We start from the raw sequence: 23,728 nt of genomic DNA, 5'->3' as shown, positions 1-23,728 counted from the left end.
GAGAGGAAAGGGTTAGTGAGACACTACAACAGAGAGAGGAAAGGGTTAGAGAGACACTACAACAGAGAGAGGAAAGGGTTAGAGACACTACAACAGAGAGAGGAAAGGGTTAGAGACACTACAACAGAGAGAGGAAAGGGTTAGAGACACTACAACAGAGAGAGGAAAAGGTTAGAGACACTACAACAGAGAGAGGAAAGGGTTAGAGACACTACAACAGAGAGAGGAAAGGGTTAGTGACACTACAACAGAGAGAGGAAAGGGTTAGAGACACTACAACAGAGAGAGGAAAGGGTTAGAGAGACACTACAACAGAGAGAGGAAAGGGTTAGAGACACTACAACAGAGAGAGGAAAGGGTTAGAGAGACACTACAACAGAGAGAGGAAAGGGTTAGAGACACTACAACAGAGAGAGGAAAGGGTTAGAGAGACACTACAACAGAGAGAGGAAAGGGTTAGTGACACTACAACAGAGAGAGGAAAGGGTTAGAGACACTACAACAGAGAGAGGAAAGGGTTAGTGACACTACAACAGAGAGAGCAAAGGGTTAGAGACACTACAACAGAGAGAGGAAAGGGTTAGAGAGACACTACAACAGAGAGAGGAAAGGGTTAGAGACACTACAACAGAGAGAGGAAAGGGTTAGAGACACTACAACAGAGAGAGGAAAGGGTTAGAGACACTACAACAGAGAGAGGAAAGGGTTAGAGACACTACAACAGAGAGAGGAAAGGGTTAGAGACACTACAACAGAGAGAGGAAAGGGTTAGAGACACTACAACAGAGAGAGGAAAGGGTTAGAGACACTACAACAGAGAGAGGAAAGGGTTAGAGACACTACAACAGAGAGAGGAAAGGGTTAGAGACACTACAACAGAGAGAGGAAAGGGTTAGAGAGACACTACAACAGAGAGAGGAAAGGGTTAGAGACACTACAACAGAGAGAGGAAAGGGTTAGAGACACTACAACAGAGAGAGGAAAGGGTTAGAGACACTACAACAGAGAGAGGAAAGGGTTAGAGACACTACAACAGAGAGAGGAAAGGGTTAGAGACACTACAACAGAGAGAGGAAAGGGTTAGAGACACTACAACAGAGAGAGGAAAGGGTTAGAGACACTACAACAGAGAGAGGAAAGGGTTAGTGAGACACTACAACAGAGAGAGGAAAGGGTTAGAGAGACACTACAACAGAGAGAGGAAAGGGTTAGAGACACTACAACAGAGAGAGGAAAGGGTTAGAGACACTACAACAGAGAGAGGAAAGGGTTAGAGAGACACTACAACAGAGAGAGGAAAGGGTTAGAGACACTACAACAGAGAGAGGAAAGGGTTAGAGACACTACAACAGAGAGAGGAAAGGGTTAGAGAGACACTACAACAGAGAGAGGAAAGGGTTAGAGACACTACAACAGAGAGAGGAAAGGGTTAGAGACACTACAACAGAGAGAGGAAAGGGTTAGAGACACTACAACAGAGAGAGGAAAGGGTTAGAGACACTACAACAGAGAGAGAGGAAAGGGTTAGAGAGACACTACAACAGAGAGAGGAAAGGGTTAGTGACACTACAACAGAGAGAGGAAAGGGTTAGAGACACTACAACAGAGAGAGGAAAGGGTTAGTGACACTACAACAGAGAGAGCAAAGGGTTAGAGACACTACAACAGAGAGAGGAAAGGGTTAGAGAGACACTACAACAGAGAGAGGAAAGGGTTAGAGACACTACAACAGAGAGAGGAAAGGGTTAGAGAGACACTACAACAGAGAGAGGAAAGGGTTAGAGAGACACTACAACAGAGAGAGGAAAGGGTTAGAGACACTACAACAGAGAGAGGAAAGGGTTAGAGACACTACAACAGAGAGAGGAAAGGGTTAGAGACACTACAACAGAGAGAGGAAAGGGTTAGAGACACTACAACAGAGAGAGGAAAGGGTTAGAGACACTACAACAGAGAGAGGAAAGGGTTAGAGACACTACAACAGAGAGAGGAAAGGGTTAGAGACACTACAACAGAGAGAGGAAAGGGTTAGAGACACTACAACAGAGAGAGGAAAGGGTTAGAGACACTACAACAGAGAGAGGAAAGGGTTAGAGACACTACAACAGAGAGAGGAAAGGGTTAGAGAGACACTACAACAGAGAGAGGAAAGGGTTAGAGACACTACAACAGAGAGAGGGAAAGGGTTAGAGACACTACAACAGAGAGAGGAAAGGGTTAGAGACACTACAACAGAGAGAGGAAAGGGTTAGAGAGACACTACAACAGAGAGAGGAAAGGGTTAGAGAGACACTACAACAGAGAGAGGAAAGGGTTAGAGAGACACTACAACAGAGAGAGGAAAGGGTTAGAGAGACACTACAACAGAGAGAGGAAAGGGTTAGAGACACTACAACAGAGAGAGGAAAGGGTTAGAGACACTACAACAGAGAGAGGAAAGGGTTAGAGAGACACTACAACAGAGAGAGGAAAGGGTTAGAGAGACACTACAACAGAGAGAGGAAAGGGTTAGAGACACTACAACAGAGAGAGGAAAGGGTTAGAGACACTACAACAGAGAGAGGAAAGGGTTAGAGACACTACAACAGAGAGAGGAAAGGGTTAGAGACACTACAACAGAGAGAGGAAAGGGTTAGAGACACTACAACAGAGAGAGGAAAGGGTTAGAGACACTACAACAGAGAGAGGAAAGGGTTAGAGACACTACAACAGAGAGAGGAAAGGGTTAGAGAGACACTACAACAGAGAGAGGAAAGGGTTAGAGACACTACAACAGAGAGAGGAAAGGGTTAGAGAGACACTACAACAGAGAGAGGAAAGGGTTAGAGACACTACAACAGAGAGAGGAAAGGGTTAGAGACACTACAACAGAGAGAGGAAAGGGTTAGAGACACTACAACAGAGAGAGGAAAGGGTTAGAGACACTACAACAGAGAGAGGAAAGGGTTAGAGACACTACAACAGAGAGAGGAAAGGGTTAGAGAGACACTACAACAGAGAGAGGAAAGGGTTAGAGAGACACTACAACAGAGAGAGGAAAGGGTTAGAGACACTACAACAGAGAGAGGAAAGGGTTAGAGAGACACTACAACAGAGAGAGGAAAGGGTTAGAGACACTACAACAGAGAGAGGAAAGGGTTAGAGAGACACTACAACAGAGAGAGGAAAGGGTTAGAGACACTACAACAGAGAGAGGAAAGGGTTAGAGACACTACAACAGAGAGAGGAAAGGGTTAGAGACACTACAACAGAGAGAGGAAAGGGTTAGAGACACTACAACAGAGAGAGGGAAAGGGTTAGAGACACTACAACAGAGAGAGGAAAGGGTTAGAGACACTACAACAGAGAGAGGAAAGGGTTAGAGACACTACAACAGAGAGAGGAAAGGGTTAGAGACACTACAACAGAGAGAGGGAAAGGGTTAGAGACACTACAACAGAGAGAGGAAAGGGTTAGAGAGACACTACAACAGAGAGAGGAAAGGGTTAGAGACACTACAACAGAGAGAGAGAAAGGGTTAGAGAGCACTACAACAGAGAGAGGAAAGGGTTAGAGAGACACTACAACAGAGAGAGGAAAGGGTTAGAGAGCACTACAACAGAGAGAGGAAAGGGTTAGAGACACTACAACAGAGAGAGGAAAGGGTTAGAGAGACACTACAACAGAGAGAGGAAAGGGTTAGAGACACTACAACAGAGAGAGGAAAGGGTTAGAGACACTACAACAGAGAGAGGAAAGGGTTAGAGACACTACAACAGAGAGAGGAAAGGGTTAGAGACACTACAACAGAGAGAGGAAAGGGTTAGAGACACTACAACAGAGAGAGGAAAGGGTTAGAGACACTACAACAGAGAGAGGAAAGGGTTAGAGAGACACTACAACAGAGAGAGGAAAGGGTTAGAGACACTACAACAGAGAGAGGAAAGGGTTAGAGACACTACAACAGAGAGAGGAAAGGGTTAGAGACACTACAACAGAGAGAGGAAAGGGTTAGAGAGACACTACAACAGAGAGAGGAAAGGGTTAGAGACACTACAACAGAGAGAGGAAAGGGTTAGAGACACTACAACAGAGAGAGAGGAAAGGGTTAGAGACACTACAACAGAGAGAGGAAAGGGTTAGAGACACTACAACAGAGAGAGGAAAGGGTTAGAGAGACACTACAACAGAGAGAGGAAAGGGTTAGAGACACTACAACAGAGAGAGGAAAGGGTTAGAGACACTACAACAGAGAGAGGAAAGGGTTAGAGAGACACTACAACAGAGAGAGGAAAGGGTTAGAGACACTACAACAGAGAGAGGAAAGGGTTAGAGACACTACAACAGAGAGAGAGGAAAGGGTTAGAGACACTACAACAGAGAGAGGAAAGGGTTAGAGACACTACAACAGAGAGAGGAAAGGGTTAGAGACACTACAACAGAGAGAGGAAAGGGTTAGAGACACTACAACAGAGAGAGGAAAGGGTTAGAGACACTACAACAGAGAGAGGAAAGGGTTAGAGACACTACAACAGAGAGAGGAAAGGGTTAGAGACACTACAACAGAGAGAGGAAAGGGTTAGAGACACTACAACAGAGAGAGGAAAGGGTTAGAGAGACACTACAACAGAGAGAGGAAAGGGTTAGAGACACTACAACAGAGAGAGGAAAGGGTTAGAGACACTACAACAGAGAGAGGAAAGGGTTAGAGACACTACAACAGAGAGAGGAAAGGGTTAGAGACACTACAACAGAGAGAGGAAAGGGTTAGAGACACTACAACAGAGAGAGGAAAGGGTTAGAGACACTACAACAGAGAGAGGAAAGGGTTAGAGACACTACAACAGAGAGAGGAAAGGGTTAGAGACACTACAACAGAGAGAGGAAAGGGTTAGAGACACTACAACAGAGAGAGGAAAGGGTTAGAGAGACACTACAACAGAGAGAGGAAAGGGTTAGAGACACTACAACAGAGAGAGGAAAGGGTTAGAGAGACACTACAACAGAGAGAGGAAAGGGTTAGAGACACTACAACAGAGAGAGGAAAGGGTTAGAGACACTACAACAGAGAGAGGAAAGGGTTAGAGACACTACAACAGAGAGAGGAAAGGGTTAGAGACACTACAACAGAGAGAGGAAAGGGTTAGAGACACTACAACAGAGAGAGGAAAGGGTTAGAGACACTACAACAGAGAGAGGAAAGGGTTAGAGACACTACAACAGAGAGAGGAAAGGGTTAGAGACACTACAACAGAGAGAGGAAAGGGTTAGAGACACTACAACAGAGAGAGGAAAGGGTTAGAGACACTACAACAGAGAGAGGAAAGGGTTAGAGACACTACAACAGAGAGAGGAAAGGGTTAGAGACACTACAACAGAGAGAGGAAAGGGTTAGAGACACTACAACAGAGAGAGGAAAGGGTTAGAGACACTACAACAGAGAGAGGAAAGGGTTAGAGACACTACAACAGAGAGAGGAAAGGGTTAGAGACACTACAACAGAGAGAGGAAAGGGTTAGAGACACTACAACAGAGAGAGGAAAGGGTTAGAGACACTACAACAGAGAGAGGAAAGGGTTAGAGACACTACAACAGAGAGAGGAAAGGGTTAGAGAGCACTACAACAGAGAGAGGGAAAGGGTTAGAGACACTACAACAGAGAGAGGAAAGGGTTAGAGACACTACAACAGAGAGAGGAAAGGGTTAGAGACACTACAACAGAGAGAGGAAAGGGTTAGAGACACTACAACAGAGAGAGGAAAGGGTTAGAGACACTACAACAGAGAGAGGAAAGGGTTAGAGACACTACAACAGAGAGAGGAAAGGGTTAGAGACACTACAACAGAGAGAGGAAAGGGTTAGAGACACTACAACAGAGAGAGGAAAGGGTTAGAGACACTACAACAGAGAGAGGAAAGGGTTAGAGACACTACAACAGAGAGAGGAAAGGGTTAGAGACACTACAACAGAGAGAGGAAAGGGTTAGAGACACTACAACAGAGAGAGGAAAGGGTTAGAGAGACACTACAACAGAGAGAGGAAAGGGTTAGAGACACTACAACAGAGAGAGGAAAGGGTTAGAGACACTACAACAGAGAGAGGAAAGGGTTAGAGACACTACAACAGAGAGAGGAAAGGGTTAGAGACACTACAACAGAGAGAGGAAAGGGTTAGAGAGACACTACAACAGAGAGAGGAAAGGGTTAGAGACACTACAACAGAGAGAGGAAAGGGTTAGAGACACTACAACAGAGAGAGGAAAGGGTTAGAGACACTACAACAGAGAGAGGAAAGGGTTAGAGACACTACAACAGAGAGAGGAAAGGGTTAGAGACACTACAACAGAGAGAGGAAAGGGTTAGAGACACTACAACAGAGAGAGGAAAGGGTTAGAGACACTACAACAGAGAGAGGAAAGGGTTAGAGACACTACAACAGAGAGAGGAAAGGGTTAGAGACACTACAACAGAGAGAGGAAAGGGTTAGAGACACTACAACAGAGAGAGGAAAGGGTTAGAGACACTACAACAGAGAGAGGAAAGGGTTAGAGACACTACAACAGAGAGAGGAAAGGGTTAGAGACACTACAACAGAGAGAGGAAAGGGTTAGAGACACTACAACAGAGAGAGGAAAGGGTTAGAGAGACACTACAACAGAGAGAGGAAAGGGTTAGAGACACTACAACAGAGAGAGGAAAGGGTTAGAGACACTACAACAGAGAGAGGAAAGGGTTAGAGACACTACAACAGAGAGAGGAAAGGGTTAGAGACACTACAACAGAGAGAGGAAAGGGTTAGAGACACTACAACAGAGAGAGGAAAGGGTTAGAGACACTACAACAGAGAGAGGAAAGGGTTAGAGACACTACAACAGAGAGAGGAAAGGGTTAGAGACACTACAACAGAGAGAGAGGAAAGGGTTAGAGACACTACAACAGAGAGAGGAAAGGGTTAGAGACACTACAACAGAGAGAGGAAAGGGTTAGAGACACTACAACAGAGAGAGGAAAGGGTTAGAGACACTACAACAGAGAGAGGAAAGGGTTAGAGACACTACAACAGAGAGAGGAAAGGGTTAGAGACACTACAACAGAGAGAGGAAAGGGTTAGAGACACTACAACAGAGAGAGGAAAGGGTTAGAGACACTACAACAGAGAGAGGAAAGGGTTAGAGACACTACAACAGAGAGAGGAAAGGGTTAGAGACACTACAACAGAGAGAGGAAAGGGTTAGAGACACTACAACAGAGAGAGGAAAGGGTTAGAGACACTACAACAGAGAGAGGAAAGGGTTAGAGACACTACAACAGAGAGAGGAAAGGGTTAGAGACACTACAACAGAGAGAGGAAAGGGTTAGAGACACTACAACAGAGAGAGGAAAGGGTTAGAGACACTACAACAGAGAGAGGAAAGGGTTAGAGACACTACAACAGAGAGAGGAAAGGGTTAGAGACACTACAACAGAGAGAGGAAAGGGTTAGAGACACTACAACAGAGAGAGGAAAGGGTTAGAGACACTACAACAGAGAGAGGAAAGGGTTAGAGACACTACAACAGAGAGAGGAAAGGGTTAGAGACACTACAACAGAGAGAGGAAAGGGTTAGAGACACTACAACAGAGAGAGGAAAGGGTTAGAGACACTACAACAGAGAGAGGAAAGGGTTAGAGACACTACAACAGAGAGAGGAAAGGGTTAGAGACACTACAACAGAGAGAGGAAAGGGTTAGAGACACTACAACAGAGAGAGGAAAGGGTTAGAGACACTACAACAGAGAGAGGAAAGGGTTAGAGACACTACAACAGAGAGAGGAAAGGGTTAGAGACACTACAACAGAGAGAGGAAAGGGTTAGAGACACTACAACAGAGAGAGGAAAGGGTTAGAGACACTACAACAGAGAGAGGAAAGGGTTAGAGACACTACAACAGAGAGAGGAAAGGGTTAGAGACACTACAACAGAGAGAGGAAAGGGTTAGAGACACTACAACAGAGAGAGGAAAGGGTTAGAGACACTACAACAGAGAGAGGAAAGGGTTAGAGACACTACAACAGAGAGAGGAAAGGGTTAGAGACACTACAACAGAGAGAGGAAAGGGTTAGAGACACTACAACAGAGAGAGGAAAGGGTTAGAGACACTACAACAGAGAGAGGAAAGGGTTAGAGACACTACAACAGAGAGAGGAAAGGGTTAGAGACACTACAACAGAGAGAGGAAAGGGTTAGAGAGACACTACAACAGAGAGAGGAAAGGGTTAGAGACACTACAACAGAGAGAGGAAAGGGTTAGAGACACTACAACAGAGAGAGGAAAGGGTTAGAGACACTACAACAGAGAGAGGAAAGGGTTAGAGACACTACAACAGAGAGAGGAAAGGGTTAGAGACACTACAACAGAGAGAGGAAAGGGTTAGAGACACTACAACAGAGAGAGGAAAGGGTTAGAGTACACTACAACAGAGAGAGGAAAGGGTTAGAGACACTACAACAGAGAGAGAGAAAGGGTTAGAGACACTACAACAGAGAGAGGAAAGGGTTAGAGACACTACAACAGAGAGAGGAAAGGGTTAGAGACACTACAACAGAGAGAGGAAAGGGTTAGAGACACTACAACAGAGAGAGGAAAGGGTTAGAGACACTACAACAGAGAGAGGAAAGGGTTAGAGACACTACAACAGAGAGAGGAAAGGGTTAGAGACACTACAACAGAGAGAGGAAAGGGTTAGAGAACACTACAACAGAGAGAGGAAAGGGTTAGAGACACTACAACAGAGAGAGGAAAGGGTTAGAGACACTACAACAGAGAGAGGAAAGGGTTAGAGACACTACAACAGAGAGAGGAAAGGGTTAGAGACACTACAACAGAGAGAGGAAAGGGTTAGAGACACTACAACAGAGAGAGGAAAGGGTTAGAGACACTACAACAGAGAGAGGAAAGGGTTAGAGACACTACAACAGAGAGAGGAAAGGGTTAGAGAGACACTACAACAGAGAGAGGAAAGGGTTAGAGAGACACTACAACAGAGAGAGGAAAGGGTTAGAGACACTACAACAGAGAGAGGAAAGGGTTAGAGACACTACAACAGAGAGAGGAAAGGGTTAGAGAGACACTACAACAGAGAGAGGAAAGGGTTAGAGACACTACAACAGAGAGAGGAAAGGGTTAGAGACACTACAACAGAGAGAGGAAAGGGTTAGAGACACTACAACAGAGAGAGGAAAGGGTTAGAGACACTACAACAGAGAGAGGAAAGGGTTAGAGACACTACAACAGAGAGAGGAAAGGGTTAGAGAGACACTACAACAGAGAGAGGAAAGGGTTAGAGACACTACAACAGAGAGAGGAAAGGGTTAGAGACACTACAACAGAGAGAGGAAAGGGTTAGAGACACTACAACAGAGAGAGGAAAGGGTTAGAGACACTACAACAGAGAGAGGAAAGGGTTAGAGACACTACAACAGAGAGAGGAAAGGGTTAGAGACACTACAACAGAGAGAGGAAAGGGTTAGAGACACTACAACAGAGAGAGGAAAGGGTTAGAGACACTACAACAGAGAGAGGAAAGGGTTAGAGACACTACAACAGAGAGAGGAAAGGGTTAGAGACACTACAACAGAGAGAGGAAAGGGTTAGAGACACTACAACAGAGAGAGGAAAGGGTTAGAGACACTACAACAGAGAGAGGAAAGGGTTAGAGACACTACAACAGAGAGAGGAAAGGGTTAGAGACACTACAACAGAGAGAGGAAAGGGTTAGAGACACTACAACAGAGAGAGAGAAAGGGTTAGAGACACTACAACAGAGAGAGGAAAGGGTTAGAGACACTACAACAGAGAGAGGAAAGGGTTAGAGAGACACTACAACAGAGAGAGGAAAGGGTTAGAGAGACACTACAACAGAGAGAGGAAAGGGTTAGAGAGACACTACAACAGAGAGAGGAAAGGGTTAGAGACACTACAACAGAGAGAGGAAAGGGTTAGAGACACTACAACAGAGAGAGGAAAGGGTTAGAGACACTACAACAGAGAGAGGAAAGGGTTAGAGACACTACAACAGAGAGAGGAAAGGGTTAGAGAGACACTACAACAGAGAGAGGAAAGGGTTAGAGAGACACTACAACAGAGAGAGGAAAGGGTTAGAGAGACACTACAACAGAGAGAGGAAAGGGTTAGAGAGACACTACAACAGAGAGAGGAAAGGGTTAGAGACACTACAACAGAGAGAGGAAAGGGTTAGTGACACTACAACAGAGAGAGGAAAGGGTTAGTGACACTACAACAGAGAGAGGAAAGGGTTAGAGACACTACAACAGAGAGAGGAAAGGGTTAGAGACACTACAACAGAGTGAGGAAAGGGTTAGAGACACTACAACAGAGAGAGGAAAGGGTTAGAGAGACACTACAACAGAGAGAGGAAAGGGTTAGAGACACTACAACAGAGAGAGGAAAGGGTTAGTGACACTACAACAGAGAGAGGAAAGGGTTCATGACACTACAACAGAGAGAGGAAAGGGTTAGAGAGACACTACAACAGAGAGAGGAAAGGGTTAGAGACACTACAACAGAGAGAGGAAAGGGTTAGAGACACTACAACAGAGAGATGAAAGGGTTAGAGACACTACAACAGAGAGAGGAAAGGGTTAGAGACACTACAACAGAGAGAGGAAAGGGTTCATGACACTACAACAGAGAGAGGAAAGGGTTAGAGACACTACAACAGAGAGATGAAAGGGTTAGAGACACTACAACAGAGAGAGGAAAGGGTTAGAGAGACACTACAACAGAGAGAGGAAAGGGTTAGAGACACTACAACAGAGAGAGGAAATGGTTAGTGACACTACAACAGAGAGAGGAAAGGGTTAGAGACACTACAACAGAGAGAGGAAAGGGTTAGAGACACTACAACAGAGAGAGGAAAGGGTTAGTGACACTACAACAGAGAGAGGAAAGGGTTAGAGACACTACAACAGAGAGAGGAAAGGGTTAGAGACACTACAACAGAGAGAGGAAAGGGTTAGAGACACTACAACAGAGAGAGGAAAGGGTTAGTGACACTACAACAGAGAGAGGAAAGGGTTAGAGACACTACAACAGAGAGAGGAAAGGGTTAGTGACACTACAACAGAGAGAGGAAAGGGTTAGAGACACTACAACAGAGAGAGGAAAGGGTTAGAGACACTACAACAGAGAGAGGAAAGGGTTAGAGAGACACTACAACAGAGAGAGGAAAGGGTTAGTGACACTACAACAGAGAGAGGAAAGGGTTAGTGACACTACAACAGAGAGAGGAAAGGGTTAGAGAGACACTACAACAGAGAGAGGAAAGGGTTATAGACACTACAACAGAGAGAGGAAAGGGTTAGTGACACTACAACAGAGAGAGGAAAGGGTTAGAGACACTACAACAGAGAGAGGAAAGGGTTAGAGAGACACTACAACAGAGAGAGGAAAGGGTTAGTGACACTACAACAGAGAGAGGAAAGGGTTAGAGACACTACAACAGAGAGAGGAAAGGGTTAGAGACACTACAACAGAGAGAGGAAAGGGTTAGAGAGACACTACAACAGAGAGAGGAAAGGGTTAGAGACACTACAACAGAGAGAGGAAAGGGTTAGAGAGACACTACAACAGAGAGAGGAAAGGGTTAGTGACACTACAACAGAGAGAGGAAAGGGTTAGAGAGACACTACAACAGAGAGAGGAAAGGGTTAGAGACACTACAACAGAGAGAGGAAAGGGTTAGAGAGACACTACAACAGAGAGAGGAAAGGGTTAGAGACACTACAACAGAGAGAGGAAAGGGTTAGTGACACTACAACAGAGAGAGGAAAGGGTTCATGACACTACAACAGAGAGAGGAAAGGGTTAGAGAGACACTACAACAGAGAGAGGAAAGGGTTAGAGACACTACAACAGAGAGAGGAAAGGGTTAGAGACACTACAACAGAGAGATGAAAGGGTTAGAGACACTACAACAGAGAGAGGAAAGGGTTAGAGACACTACAACAGAGAGAGGAAAGGGTTCATGACACTACAACAGAGAGAGGAAAGGGTTAGAGACACTACAACAGAGAGATGAAAGGGTTAGAGACACTACAACAGAGAGAGGAAAGGGTTAGAGAGACACTACAACAGAGAGAGGAAAGGGTTAGAGACACTACAACAGAGAGAGGAAAGGGTTAGTGACACTACAACAGAGAGAGGAAAGGGTTAGAGACACTACAACAGAGAGAGGAAAGGGTTAGAGACACTACAACAGAGAGAGGAAAGGGTTAGTGACACTACAACAGAGAGAGGAAAGGGTTAGAGACACTACAACAGAGAGAGGAAAGGGTTAGAGACACTACAACAGAGAGAGGAAAGGGTTAGAGACACTACAACAGAGAGAGGAAAGGGTTAGTGACACTACAACAGAGAGAGGAAAGGGTTAGAGACACTACAACAGAGAGAGGAAAGGGTTAGTGACACTACAACAGAGAGAGGAAAGGGTTAGAGACACTACAACAGAGAGAGGAAAGGGTTAGAGACACTACAACAGAGAGAGGAAAGGGTTAGAGAGACACTACAACAGAGAGAGGAAAGGGTTAGTGACACTACAACAGAGAGAGGAAAGGGTTAGAGACACTACAACAGAGAGAGGAAAGGGTTAGAGACACTACAACAGAGAGAGGAAAGGGTTAGAGACACTACAACAGAGAGAGGAAAGGGTTAGTGACACTACAACAGAGAGAGGAAAGGGTTAGAGACACTACAACAGAGAGAGGAAAGGGTTAGTGACACTACAACAGAGAGAGGAAAGGGTTAGAGACACTACAACAGAGAGAGGAAAGGGTTAGAGACACTACAACAGAGAGAGGAAAGGGTTAGAGAGACACTACAACAGAGAGAGGAAAGGGTTAGTGACACTACAACAGAGAGAGGAAAGGGTTAGTGACACTACAACAGAGAGAGGAAAGGGTTAGAGAGACACTACAACAGAGAGAGGAAAGGGTTATAGACACTACAACAGAGAGAGGAAAGGGTTAGTGACACTACAACAGAGAGAGGAAAGGGTTAGAGACACTACAACAGAGAGAGGAAAGGGTTAGAGAGACACTACAACAGAGAGAGGAAAGGGTTAGTGACACTACAACAGAGAGAGGAAAGGGTTAGAGACACTACAACAGAGATAGGAAAGGGTTAGAGACACTACAACAGAGAGAGGAAAGGGTTAGAGAGACACTACAACAGAGAGAGGAAAGGGTTAGAGACACTACAACAGAGAGAGGAAAGGGTTAGAGAGACACTACAACAGAGAGAGGAAAGGGTTAGAGACACTACAACAGAGAGAGGAAAGGGTTAGAGACACTACAACAGAGAGAGGAAACTTACCCTTTCCTCTACAAGCTGTCGAAAGCATCTCCACAGGGATGCTGGCCCATGTGGACTCAAATGCTTCCCACAGTTGGGTCAAGTTGTCTGGAAGTCCTTTGGGTGGTGGACCATTTTTGAGTGTGAAAAACCCAGCAGCGTTGCTGTTCTTGACACAAACTGGTGTGCCTGGTATCTACTACCATACCCCGTTCAAAGGCACTTCAATCTTTAGTCTTTCCCATTCACCCCCTGAATGGAACAAATACACAATCCATGTCTCAAATGTCTCAAGGCTTAAAAATCCTTCTTTAACCTGTCTCCTCCCCTTAACCTGTCTCCTCCCCTTAACCTGTCTCCTCCCCTTAACCTGTCTCCTCCCCTTAACCTGTCTCCTCCCCTTAACCTGTCTCCTCCCCTTAACCTGTCTCCTCCCCTTAACCTGTCTCCTCCCCTTAACCTGTCTCCTCCCCTTAACCTGTCTCCTCCCCTTAACCTGTCTCCTCCCCTTAACCTGTCTCCTCCCCTTAACCTGTCTCCTCCCCTTAACCTGTCTCCTCCCCTTAACCTGTCTCCTCCCCTTAACCTGTCTCCTCCCCTTAACCTGTCTCCTCCCCTTAACCTGTCTCCTCCCCTTAACCTGTCTCCTCCCCTTAACCTGTCTCCTCCCCTTAACCTGTCTCCTCCCCTTAACCTGTCTCCTCCCCTTAACCTGTCTCCTCCCCTTAACCTGTCTCCTCCCCTTAACCTGTCTCCTCCCCTTAACCTGTCTCCTCCCTTAACCTGTCTCCTCCCCTTAACCTGTCTCCTCCCCTTAACCTGTCTCCTCCCTTAACCTGTCTCCTCCCCTTAACCTGTCTCCTCCCTTAACCTGTCTCCTCCCCTTAACCTGTCTCCTCCCCTTAACCTGTCTCCTCCCCTTAACCTGTCTCCTCCCCTTAACCTGTCTCCTCCCCTTAACCTGTCTCCTCCCCTTAACCTGTCTCCTCCCCTTCATCTACACTGATTGAAGTGGATTTAACAACTGACATCAATAAGGGATCATATCTTTCACCTGGATTCACCTGGTCAGTCTGTCATGGAAAGAGCAGGTGTTCTTAATGTTTTGTCCCCTCAGTGTATTTTAGTCTGTTTGAATTCATTAGTTTCTATTTCTGGTCCTGAATTAGGCTAGGTAACTGTTGAATATTGGGTAGTGTCGTGTGTTGCCTCAGCCAGAGAGTGTTAGTGTGTCAATGTTTGACGACTGCATGAGCCAGTCCTCTGTGAATTGGAGAAGCTTCTGGTGATTCTACTCTCTGCTCCTCTCCTTTCCTCCTCTCTCCTCTCCTCTCCTGTCCCCTTCTGTCTCCTCTTCTCCCCTCCTCTCCCGTCCTCTCCTCTCCTGTCCTCTCCTCTCCTCTCCTGTCTCCTCCTCTCCCGTCCTCTGCTCTCCTCTCCTCTCCTGTCCCCTCCTGTCTCCTCTTCTCCCCTCCTCTCCCGTCCTCTGCTCTCCTGTCCCCTCCTCTCCTGTCCCCTCCTGTCTCCTCCTCTCCCGTCCTCTGCTCTCCACTCCTCTCCTGTCCCCTCCTCTCCCATCCTCTCCTGTCCTCTCCTGTCCCCTCCTCTCCCCTCCTCTCCTTTCCTCCTCTCTCCTCTCCTGTCCCCTCCTCTCCTGTCCCCTCCTGTCTCCTCCTCTCCCGTCCTCTGCTCTCCCCTCCTCTCCCATCCTCTCCTGTCCTCTCCTGTCCCCTCCTCTCCCCTCCTCTCTTCTCCTCTCCTTTCCTCCTCTCTCCTCTCCTGTCCCCTCCTCTCCTGTCCCCTCCTGTCTCCTCCTCTCCGTCCTCTCCTCTCCTCTCCTCTCCTCTCCTCTCCTCTCCTCTCCTCTCCTCTCCTCTCCTCTCCTCTCCTCTCCTCTCCTCTCCTCTCCTCTCCTACAGTAGTGGTCTGTCTCATCACACCCAGTGGGGAGTAAATGAGATGTGACTCATACTTAGAGAGGTGACAGCCTGCCTGTCAGGACACTGTCGTGTGCTCTACCGTTTACTGTCTCTGTCTGGGGGATGTTGTCTTGTAGAGCTACATTATACTGCCTCCACATTACATAATACTGCCTCCACGTTACATTATACTGCCTCCACGTTACATTATACTGCCTCCACGTTACATTATACTGCCTCCACGTTACATTATACTGCCTCCACATTACATTATACTGCCTCCACATTACATTATACTGCCTCACGTTACATTATACTGCCTCCACGTTACATTATACTGCCTCCACGTTACATTATACTGCCTCCAGATCACATTATACTGCCTCCACGTTACATTATACTGCCTCCACATTACATTATACTGCCTCCACATTACATTATACTGCCTCCACATTACATTATACTGCCTCCACATTACATTATACTGCCTCCACATTACATTATACTGCCTCCACGTTACATTATACTGCCTCCACATTACATTATACTGCCTCCACATTACATTATACTGCCTCCACGTTACATTATACTGCCTCCACGTTACATTATACTGCCTCCACATTACATTATACTGCCTCCACATGACATTATACTGCCTCCACGTTACATTATACTGCCTCCACATTACATTATACTGCCTCCACGTTACATTATACTGCCTCCACGTTACATTATACTGCCTCCACGTTACATTATACTGCCTCCACATTACATTATACTGCCTCCACATTACATTATACTGCCTCCACATTACATTATACTGCCTCCACGTTACATTATACTGCCTCCAGCTCACATTACATTATACTGCCTCCACATTACATTATACTGCCTCCAGCTCACATTACATTATACTGCCTCCACATTACATTATACTGCCTGCACGTTACATTATACTGCCTCTACGTTACGTTATACTGCCTCCACGTTACATTATACTGCCTCCACGTTACATTATACTGCCTCCACGTTACGTTATACTGCCTCTACGTTACGTTATACTGCCTCCACGTTACATTATACTGCCTCCACGTTACATTATACTGCCTCCACATTACATTATACTGCCTCCACATTACATTATACTGCCTCCACGTTACATTATACTGCCTCACATTACATTATACTGCCTCCACATTACATTATACTGCCTCCACATTACATTATACTGCCTCCACGTTACATTATACTGCTTCACATTACATTATACTGCCTCCACATTACATTATACTGCCTCCACATTACATTATACTGCCTCCACATTACATTATACTGCCTCCAGCTCACATTACATTATACTGCCTCCACATTACTTATACTGCCTCCACATTACATTATACTGCCTCCACATTACATTATACTGCCTCCAGCTCACATTACATTATACTGCCTCCACATTACATTATACTGCCTCCACGTTACATTATACTGCCTCCACGTTACATTATACTGCCTCCACATTACATTATACTGCCTCCACGTTACATTATACTGCCTCCACATTACATTATACTGCCTCCACATTACATTATACTGCCTCTACGTTACATTATACTGCCTCCACGTTACATTATACTGCCTCCACTTTACATTATACTGCCTCCAGATCACATTATACTGCCTCCACGTTACATTATACTGCCTCCACATTACATTATACTGCCTCCACATTACATTATACTGCCTCCACATTACATTATACTGCCTCCACATTACATTATACTGCCTCCACATTACATTATACTGCCTCCACGTTACATTATACTGCCTCCACATTACATTATACTGCCTCCACATTACATTATACTGCCTCCACATTACATTATACTGCCTCCACGTTACATTATACTGCCTCCACGTTACATTATACTGCCTCCACGTTACATTATACTGCCTCCACATTACATTATACTGCCTCCACATTACATTATACTGCCTCCACATTACATTATACTGCCACCACGTTACATTATACTGCCTCCACATTACATTATACTGCCTCCACATTACATTATACTGCCTCCACGTTACATTATACTGCCTCCACATTACATTATACTGCCTCCAGATCACATTATACTGCCTCCACGTTACATTATACTGCCTCCACATTACATTATACTGCCTCCACCCATTACATTATACTGCCTCCACGTTACATTATACTGCCTCCACGTTACATTATACTGCCTCCACGTTACATTATACTGCCTCCACATTACATTATACTGCCTCCACATTACATTATACTGCCTCCAGCTCACATTACATTATACTGCCTCCACATTACATTATACTGCCTGCACGTTACATTATACTGCCTCCACGTTACATTATACTGCCTCCACATTACATTATACTGCCTCCACATTACATTATACTGCCTCCACATTACATTATACTGCCTCCACATTACATTATACTGCCTCCACATTACATTATACTGCCTCCACATTACATTATACTGCCTCCACATTACATTATACTGCCTCTACATTACATTATACTGCCTCCACATTACATTATACTGCCTCCACATTACATTATACTGCCTCCACATTACATTATACTGCCTCTACATTACATTATACTGCCTCCACGTTACATTATACTGCCTCCACATTACATTATACTGCCTCCACATTACATTATACTGCCTCCACATTACATTATACTGCCTCCACATTACATTATACTGCCTCCACATTACATTATACTGCCTCCACATTACATTATACTGCCTCCACATTACATTATACTGCCTCCACGTTACATTATACTGCCTCACATTACATTATACTGCCTCCACATTACATTATACTGCCTCCACATTACATTATACTGCCTCCACGTTACATTATACTGCTTCACATTACATTATACTGCCTCCAGATTACATTATACTGCCTCCACATTACATTATACTGCCTCCACGTTACATTATACTGCCTCCAGCTCACATTACATTATACTGCCTCCACATTACATTATACTGCCTCCACATTACATTATACTGCCTCCACATTACATTATACTGCCTCCACATTACATTATACTGCCTCCACATTACATTATACTGCCTCCACGTTACATTATACTGCCTCCACGTTACATTATACTGCCTCCACGTTACATTATACTGCCTCACATTACATTATACTGCCTCCACATTACATTATACTGCCTCCACATTACATTATACTGCCTCCACATTACATTATACTGCCTCCACGTTACATTATACTGCCTCCACGTTACATTATACTGCCTCCACGTTACATTATACTGCCTCCACATTACATTATACTGCCTCCACATTACATTATACTGCCTCCACATTACATTATACTGCCTCCACATGACATTATACTGCCTCCACGTTACATTATACTGCCTCCACATTACATTATACTGCCTCCACATTACATTATACTGCCTCCACATTACATTATACTGCCTCCACATTACATTATACTGCCTCCACATTACATTATACTGCCTCCAGCTCACATTACATTATACTGCCTCCACATTACATTATACTGCCTCCACGTTACATTATACTGCCTCCACGTTATATTATACTGCCTCCACGTTACATTATACTGCCTCCACATTACATTATACTGCCTCCACATTACATTATACTGCCTCCACATTACATTATACTGCCTCCACGTTACATTATACTGCCTCCAGCTCACATTACATTATACTGCCTCCACATTACATTATACTGCCTCCAGCTCACATTACATTATACTGCCTCCACATTACATTATACTGCCTCCACGTTACATTATACTGCCTCCACGTTACATTATACTGCCTCCACATTACATTATACTGCCTCCACGTTACATTATACTGCCTCCACATTACATTATACTGCCTCCACGTTACATTATACTGCCTCCACATTACATTATACTGCCTCCACATTACATTATACTGCCTCTACGTTACATTATACTGCCTCCACGTTACATTATACTGCCTCCACGTTACATTATACTGCCTCCAGATCACATTATACTGCCTCCACGTTACATTATACTGCCTCCACATTACATTATACTGCCTCCACATTACATTATACTGCCTCCACATTACATTATACTGCCTCCACATTACATTATACTGCCTCCACATTACGTTATACTGCCTCCACATTACATTATACTGCCTCCACGTTACATTATACTGCTTCACATTACATTATACTGCCTGCCGACCATCAAACTGGTCTTTCACTGTCTGACAGATAATGTCTGGAGAATAATGGTTGAAGGGACTCTCCTGCAGACTGTACCGTCTATCCTGTAAATAAACAATGTTGTGTTGTTCTGTCTATCCTGTAAATAAACAACAATGTGTTGTTCTGTCTATCCTGTAAATAAACAATGTTGTGTTGTTCTGTCTATCCTGTAAATAAACAACGTTGTGTTGTTCTGTCTATCCTGTAAATAAACAACATTGTGTTGTTCTGTCTATCCTGTAAATAAACAACATTGTGTTGTTCTGTCTATCCTCTAAATAAACAATGTTGTGTTGTTCTGTCTATCCTGTAAATAAACAATGTTGTGTTGTTCTCTAAATAAACAATGTTGTGTTGTTCTGTCTATCCTGTAAATAAACAACATTGTGTTGTTCTGTCTATCCTGTAAATAAACAATGTTGTGTTGTTCTGTCTATCCTGTAAATAAACAACATTGTGTTGTTCTGTCTATCCTGTAAATAAACAATGTTGTGTTGTTCTGTCTATCCTGTAAATAAACAATGTTGTGTTGTTCTGTAAATAAACAACGTTGTGTTGTTCTGTCTACCCTGTAAATAAACAATGTTGTGTTGTTCTGTCTATCCTCTAAATAAACAATGTTGTGTTGTTCTGTCTATCCTGTAAATAAACAACATTGTGTTGTTCTGTCTATCCTGTAAATAAACAATGTTGTGTTGTTCTGTAAATAAACAACGTTGTGTTGTTCTGTCTACCCTGTAAATAAACAATGTTGTGTTGTTCTGTCTATCCTCTAAATAAACAATGTTGTGTTGTTCTGTCTATCCTGTAAATAAACAGTGTGTGGTTCTGTAAATAACTCAATGTAATGAATGTCTGTCTCCAGGTTTGTGGACGTTGCTCTGAGGACCATCATGCGGGTCATGTGGTTTGCGGGAGGCTTCCATTGGATGACGGTGAAGGGGCGCCAGGCGCTGCCGGCCGAGGCTCCTATCCTAACGCTGGGACCCCACTCCTCTTACTTTGATGCCATCCCCGTCACCATGTCCATGTCCTCCATCGTCATGAAGGCAGAGAGCAAGGACATCCCTGTCTGGGGCAGTGAGTCGCATTCTCTATGTCCCTCTGTCTCTCTGTCTCTGTCTCTGTCTCTGTCTCTCTCTGTCTCTCTGTCTCTCTCTCTCTCTCTCTCTCTCTGTCTTTCTCTGTCTCTCTGTCTCTGTCTCTGTCTCTCTCTGTCTCTCTCTCTCTCTCTCTGTCTCTCTCTCTCTCTCTCTCTCTCTCTCTGTCTCTCTCTGTTTCTCTATGTCTCTGTCTGTCTCTGTCTCTCTCTCTCTCTCTCTCTCTCTCTCTCTCTCTGTCTTTCTGTGTCTCTCTGTCTCTCTCTGTTTCTCTATGTCTCTGTCTGTCTCTGTCTCTCTCTCTTGCCCAACCCCAATTCAATCCTTTGCCCCAAACCCCTCTGCACTGGTGAGATATCTCTCAACACTACTGCCCTGTCTGACATAGTGTATCTGAGAGAGAGAGACAGAGAGAGAGAGAGAAACAGCTGGAGAGAGGAAGCTGGAGATGGAGAGCTGGAGAAAGAGAGTTGGATGACTGTCAGTTCTGTAGTAGCCTATATAAAGTGTACCTTAAGTCAGTGTTCCTTTGTGCCACTAGGCCGATACTGTAGACAAGTGAGCATTGAATTCCTCTAACCTGTGATCTTATCTCACACAGAAGATCATTGGGAAATTCACTAACACTTTATTAAATTTAAGTATGACTGTGTTATACCTTTGCTAATATTCATAGAGACCTATGAGGGGAAACGTTTTACTGCAGCGTTGTTGGCTGAGTTTCAGGCCAGGATCTAATAACCTCCTTAACATCTTGTTAGGGTAACCAGGCATAGCTGAGGGAGTGGATTTGGACATTAATTGTGTTCAGCAGCAGCAAGCCTAGTCTGTAATAGAATCATGTTGGCTGTGTAGTGTAGTGGCTAGGCTAGCTCCCTGGGACTAATGGCTGTGTAGTGGCTAGGCTAGCTCCCTGGGACTAATGGCTGTGATGTGTAGTGGCTAGGCTAGCTCCCTGGGGCTAATGGCTGTGTAGTGGCTAGACTAGCTCCCTGGGGCTAATGACTGTGTAGTGGCTAGGCTAGCTCTCTGGGGCTAATGGCTGTGTAGTGGCTAGGCTAGCTCCCTGGGACTAATGGCTGTGCTGTGTAATGGCTAGGCTAGCTCCCTGGGACTAATGGCTGTGCTGTGTAGTGGCTAGGCTAGCTCCCTGGGGCTAATGGCTGTGCTGTGTAGTGGCTAGGCTAGCTCCCTGGGGCTAATGGCTGTGTAGTGGCTAGGCTAGCTCCCTGGGGCTAATGACTGTGTAGTGGCTAGGCTAGCTCCCTGGGGCTAATGGCTGTGTAGTGGCTAGGCTAGCTCCCTGGGACTAATGGCTGTGCTGTGTAATGGCTAGGCTAGCTCCCTGGGACTAATGGCTGTGCTGTGTAGTGGCTAGGCTAGCTCCCTGGGGCTAATGGCTGTGCTGTGTAGTGGCTAGGCTAGCTCCCTGGGGCTAATGGCTGTGTAATGGCTAGGCTAGCTCCCTGGGACTAATGGCTGTGTAGTGGCTAGGCTAGCTCCCTGGGACTAATGGCTGTGTAGTGGATAGACTAGCTCCCTGGGACTAATGGCTGTGATGTGTAGTGGCTAGGCTATCTCCCTGGGGCTAATGGCTGTGTAGTGGCTAGACTAGCTCCCTGGGACTAATGACTGTGTAGTGGCTAGGCTAGCTCCCTGGGACTAATGGCTGTCTAGTGGCTAGGCTAGCTCCCTGGGACTAATGGCTGTGTAGTGGCTAGGCTAGCTCCCTGGGACTAATGGCTGTCTAGTGGCTAGACTAGCTCCCTGGGACTAATGGCTGTGTAGTGGCTAGGCTAGCTCCCTGGGACTAATGGCTGTCTAGTGGCTAGGCTAGCTCCCTGGGACTAATGGCTGTCTAGTGGCTAGACTAGCTCCCTGGGACTAATGACTGTGTAGTGGCTAGGCTAGCTCCCTGGGGCTAATGGCTGTGCTGTGTAGTGGCTAGACTAGCTCCCTGGGACTAATGGCTGTCTAGTGGCTAGACTAGCTCCCTGGGACTAATGGCTGTGTAGTGGCTAGGCTAGCTCCCTGGGACTAATGGCTGTCTAGTGGCTAGGCTAGCTCCCTGGGACTAATGGCTGTCTAGTGGCTAGACTAGCTCCCTGGGACTAATGACTGTGTAGTGGCTAGGCTAGCTCCCTGGGGCTAATGGCTGTGCTGTGTAGTGGCTAGACTAGCTCCCTGGGACTAATGGCTGTGTAGTGGCTAGGCTAGCTCCCTGGGGCTAATGGCTGTGTAATGGCTAGGCTAGCTCCCTGGGACTAATGGCTGTGTAGTGGCTAGGCTAGCTCCCTGGGACTAATGGCTGTGCTGTGTAGTGGCTAGGCTAGCTCCCTGGGACTAATGGCTGTGTAATGGCTAGGCTAGCTCCCTGGGACTAATGGCTGTGTAGTGGCTAGGCTAGCTCCCTGGGACTAATGGCTGTGTAGTGGCTAGGCTAGCTCCCTGGGACTAATGGCTGTGCTGTGTAGTGGCTAGGCTAGCTCCCTGGGACTAATGGCTGTGTAGTGGCTAGGCTAGCTCCCTGGGACTAATGGCTGTGTAGTGGCTAGGCTAGCTCCCTGGGACTAATGGCTGTGTAGTGGCTAGGCTAGCTCCCTGGGACTAATGACTGTGTAGTGGCTAGGCTAGCTCCCTGGGGCTAATGGCTGTGTAGTGGCTAGGCTAGCTCCCTGGGACTAATGACTGTGTAGTGGCTAGGCTAGCTCCCTGGGACTAATGACTGTTTTGTGTAGTGGCTAGACTAGCTCCCTGGGACTAATTGTTGTGTAGTGGCTAGACTAGCTCCCTGGGGCTAATGGCTCTGTAGTGGCTAGGCTAGCTCCCTGGGACTAATGGCTGTGTAGTGGCTAGGCTAGCTCCCTAGGACTAATGACTGTGTAGTGGCTAGGCTAGCTCCCTGGGACTAATGGCTGTGTAGTGGCTAGGCTAGCTCCCTGGGACTAATGGCTGTGTAGTGGCTAGACTAGCTCCCTGGGGCTAATGGCTGTGTAGTGGCTAGGCTAGCTCCCTGGGACTAATGACTGTGTAGTGGCAAGGCTAGCTCCCTGGGGCTAAT

General features: G+C 45.7%; 1 protein-coding gene across 4 annotated transcripts in view; it reads left to right on the top strand.

Moving 5' to 3' along the window:
* LOC106592264 (lysophosphatidylcholine acyltransferase 1) overlaps positions 1 to 23,728 on the top strand; it is a 108,957-nt gene that overhangs the window by 36,909 nt on the left and 48,320 nt on the right. For all 4 annotated transcript variants that reach the window (XR_006770038.1, XM_045719331.1, XM_045719330.1 and 1 more), the window contains exon 3: positions 20,433 to 20,647. Coding sequence is in view for 3 of the 4 variants with exons in the window: in XM_045719331.1 (XP_045575287.1) it covers positions 20,433 to 20,647 (215 nt within the window). In the remaining variant the exon portion in view is untranslated. The remainder of the gene's footprint in view (positions 1 to 20,432; positions 20,648 to 23,728) is intronic.

Source organism: Salmo salar, chromosome ssa05 (assembly GCF_905237065.1).
Source record: "Salmo salar chromosome ssa05, Ssal_v3.1, whole genome shotgun sequence".
In the NCBI taxonomy this organism is placed as follows: Eukaryota; Metazoa; Chordata; class Actinopteri; order Salmoniformes; family Salmonidae; genus Salmo; species Salmo salar.
This window is presented reverse-complemented; position numbering and strand designations above follow the sequence as displayed.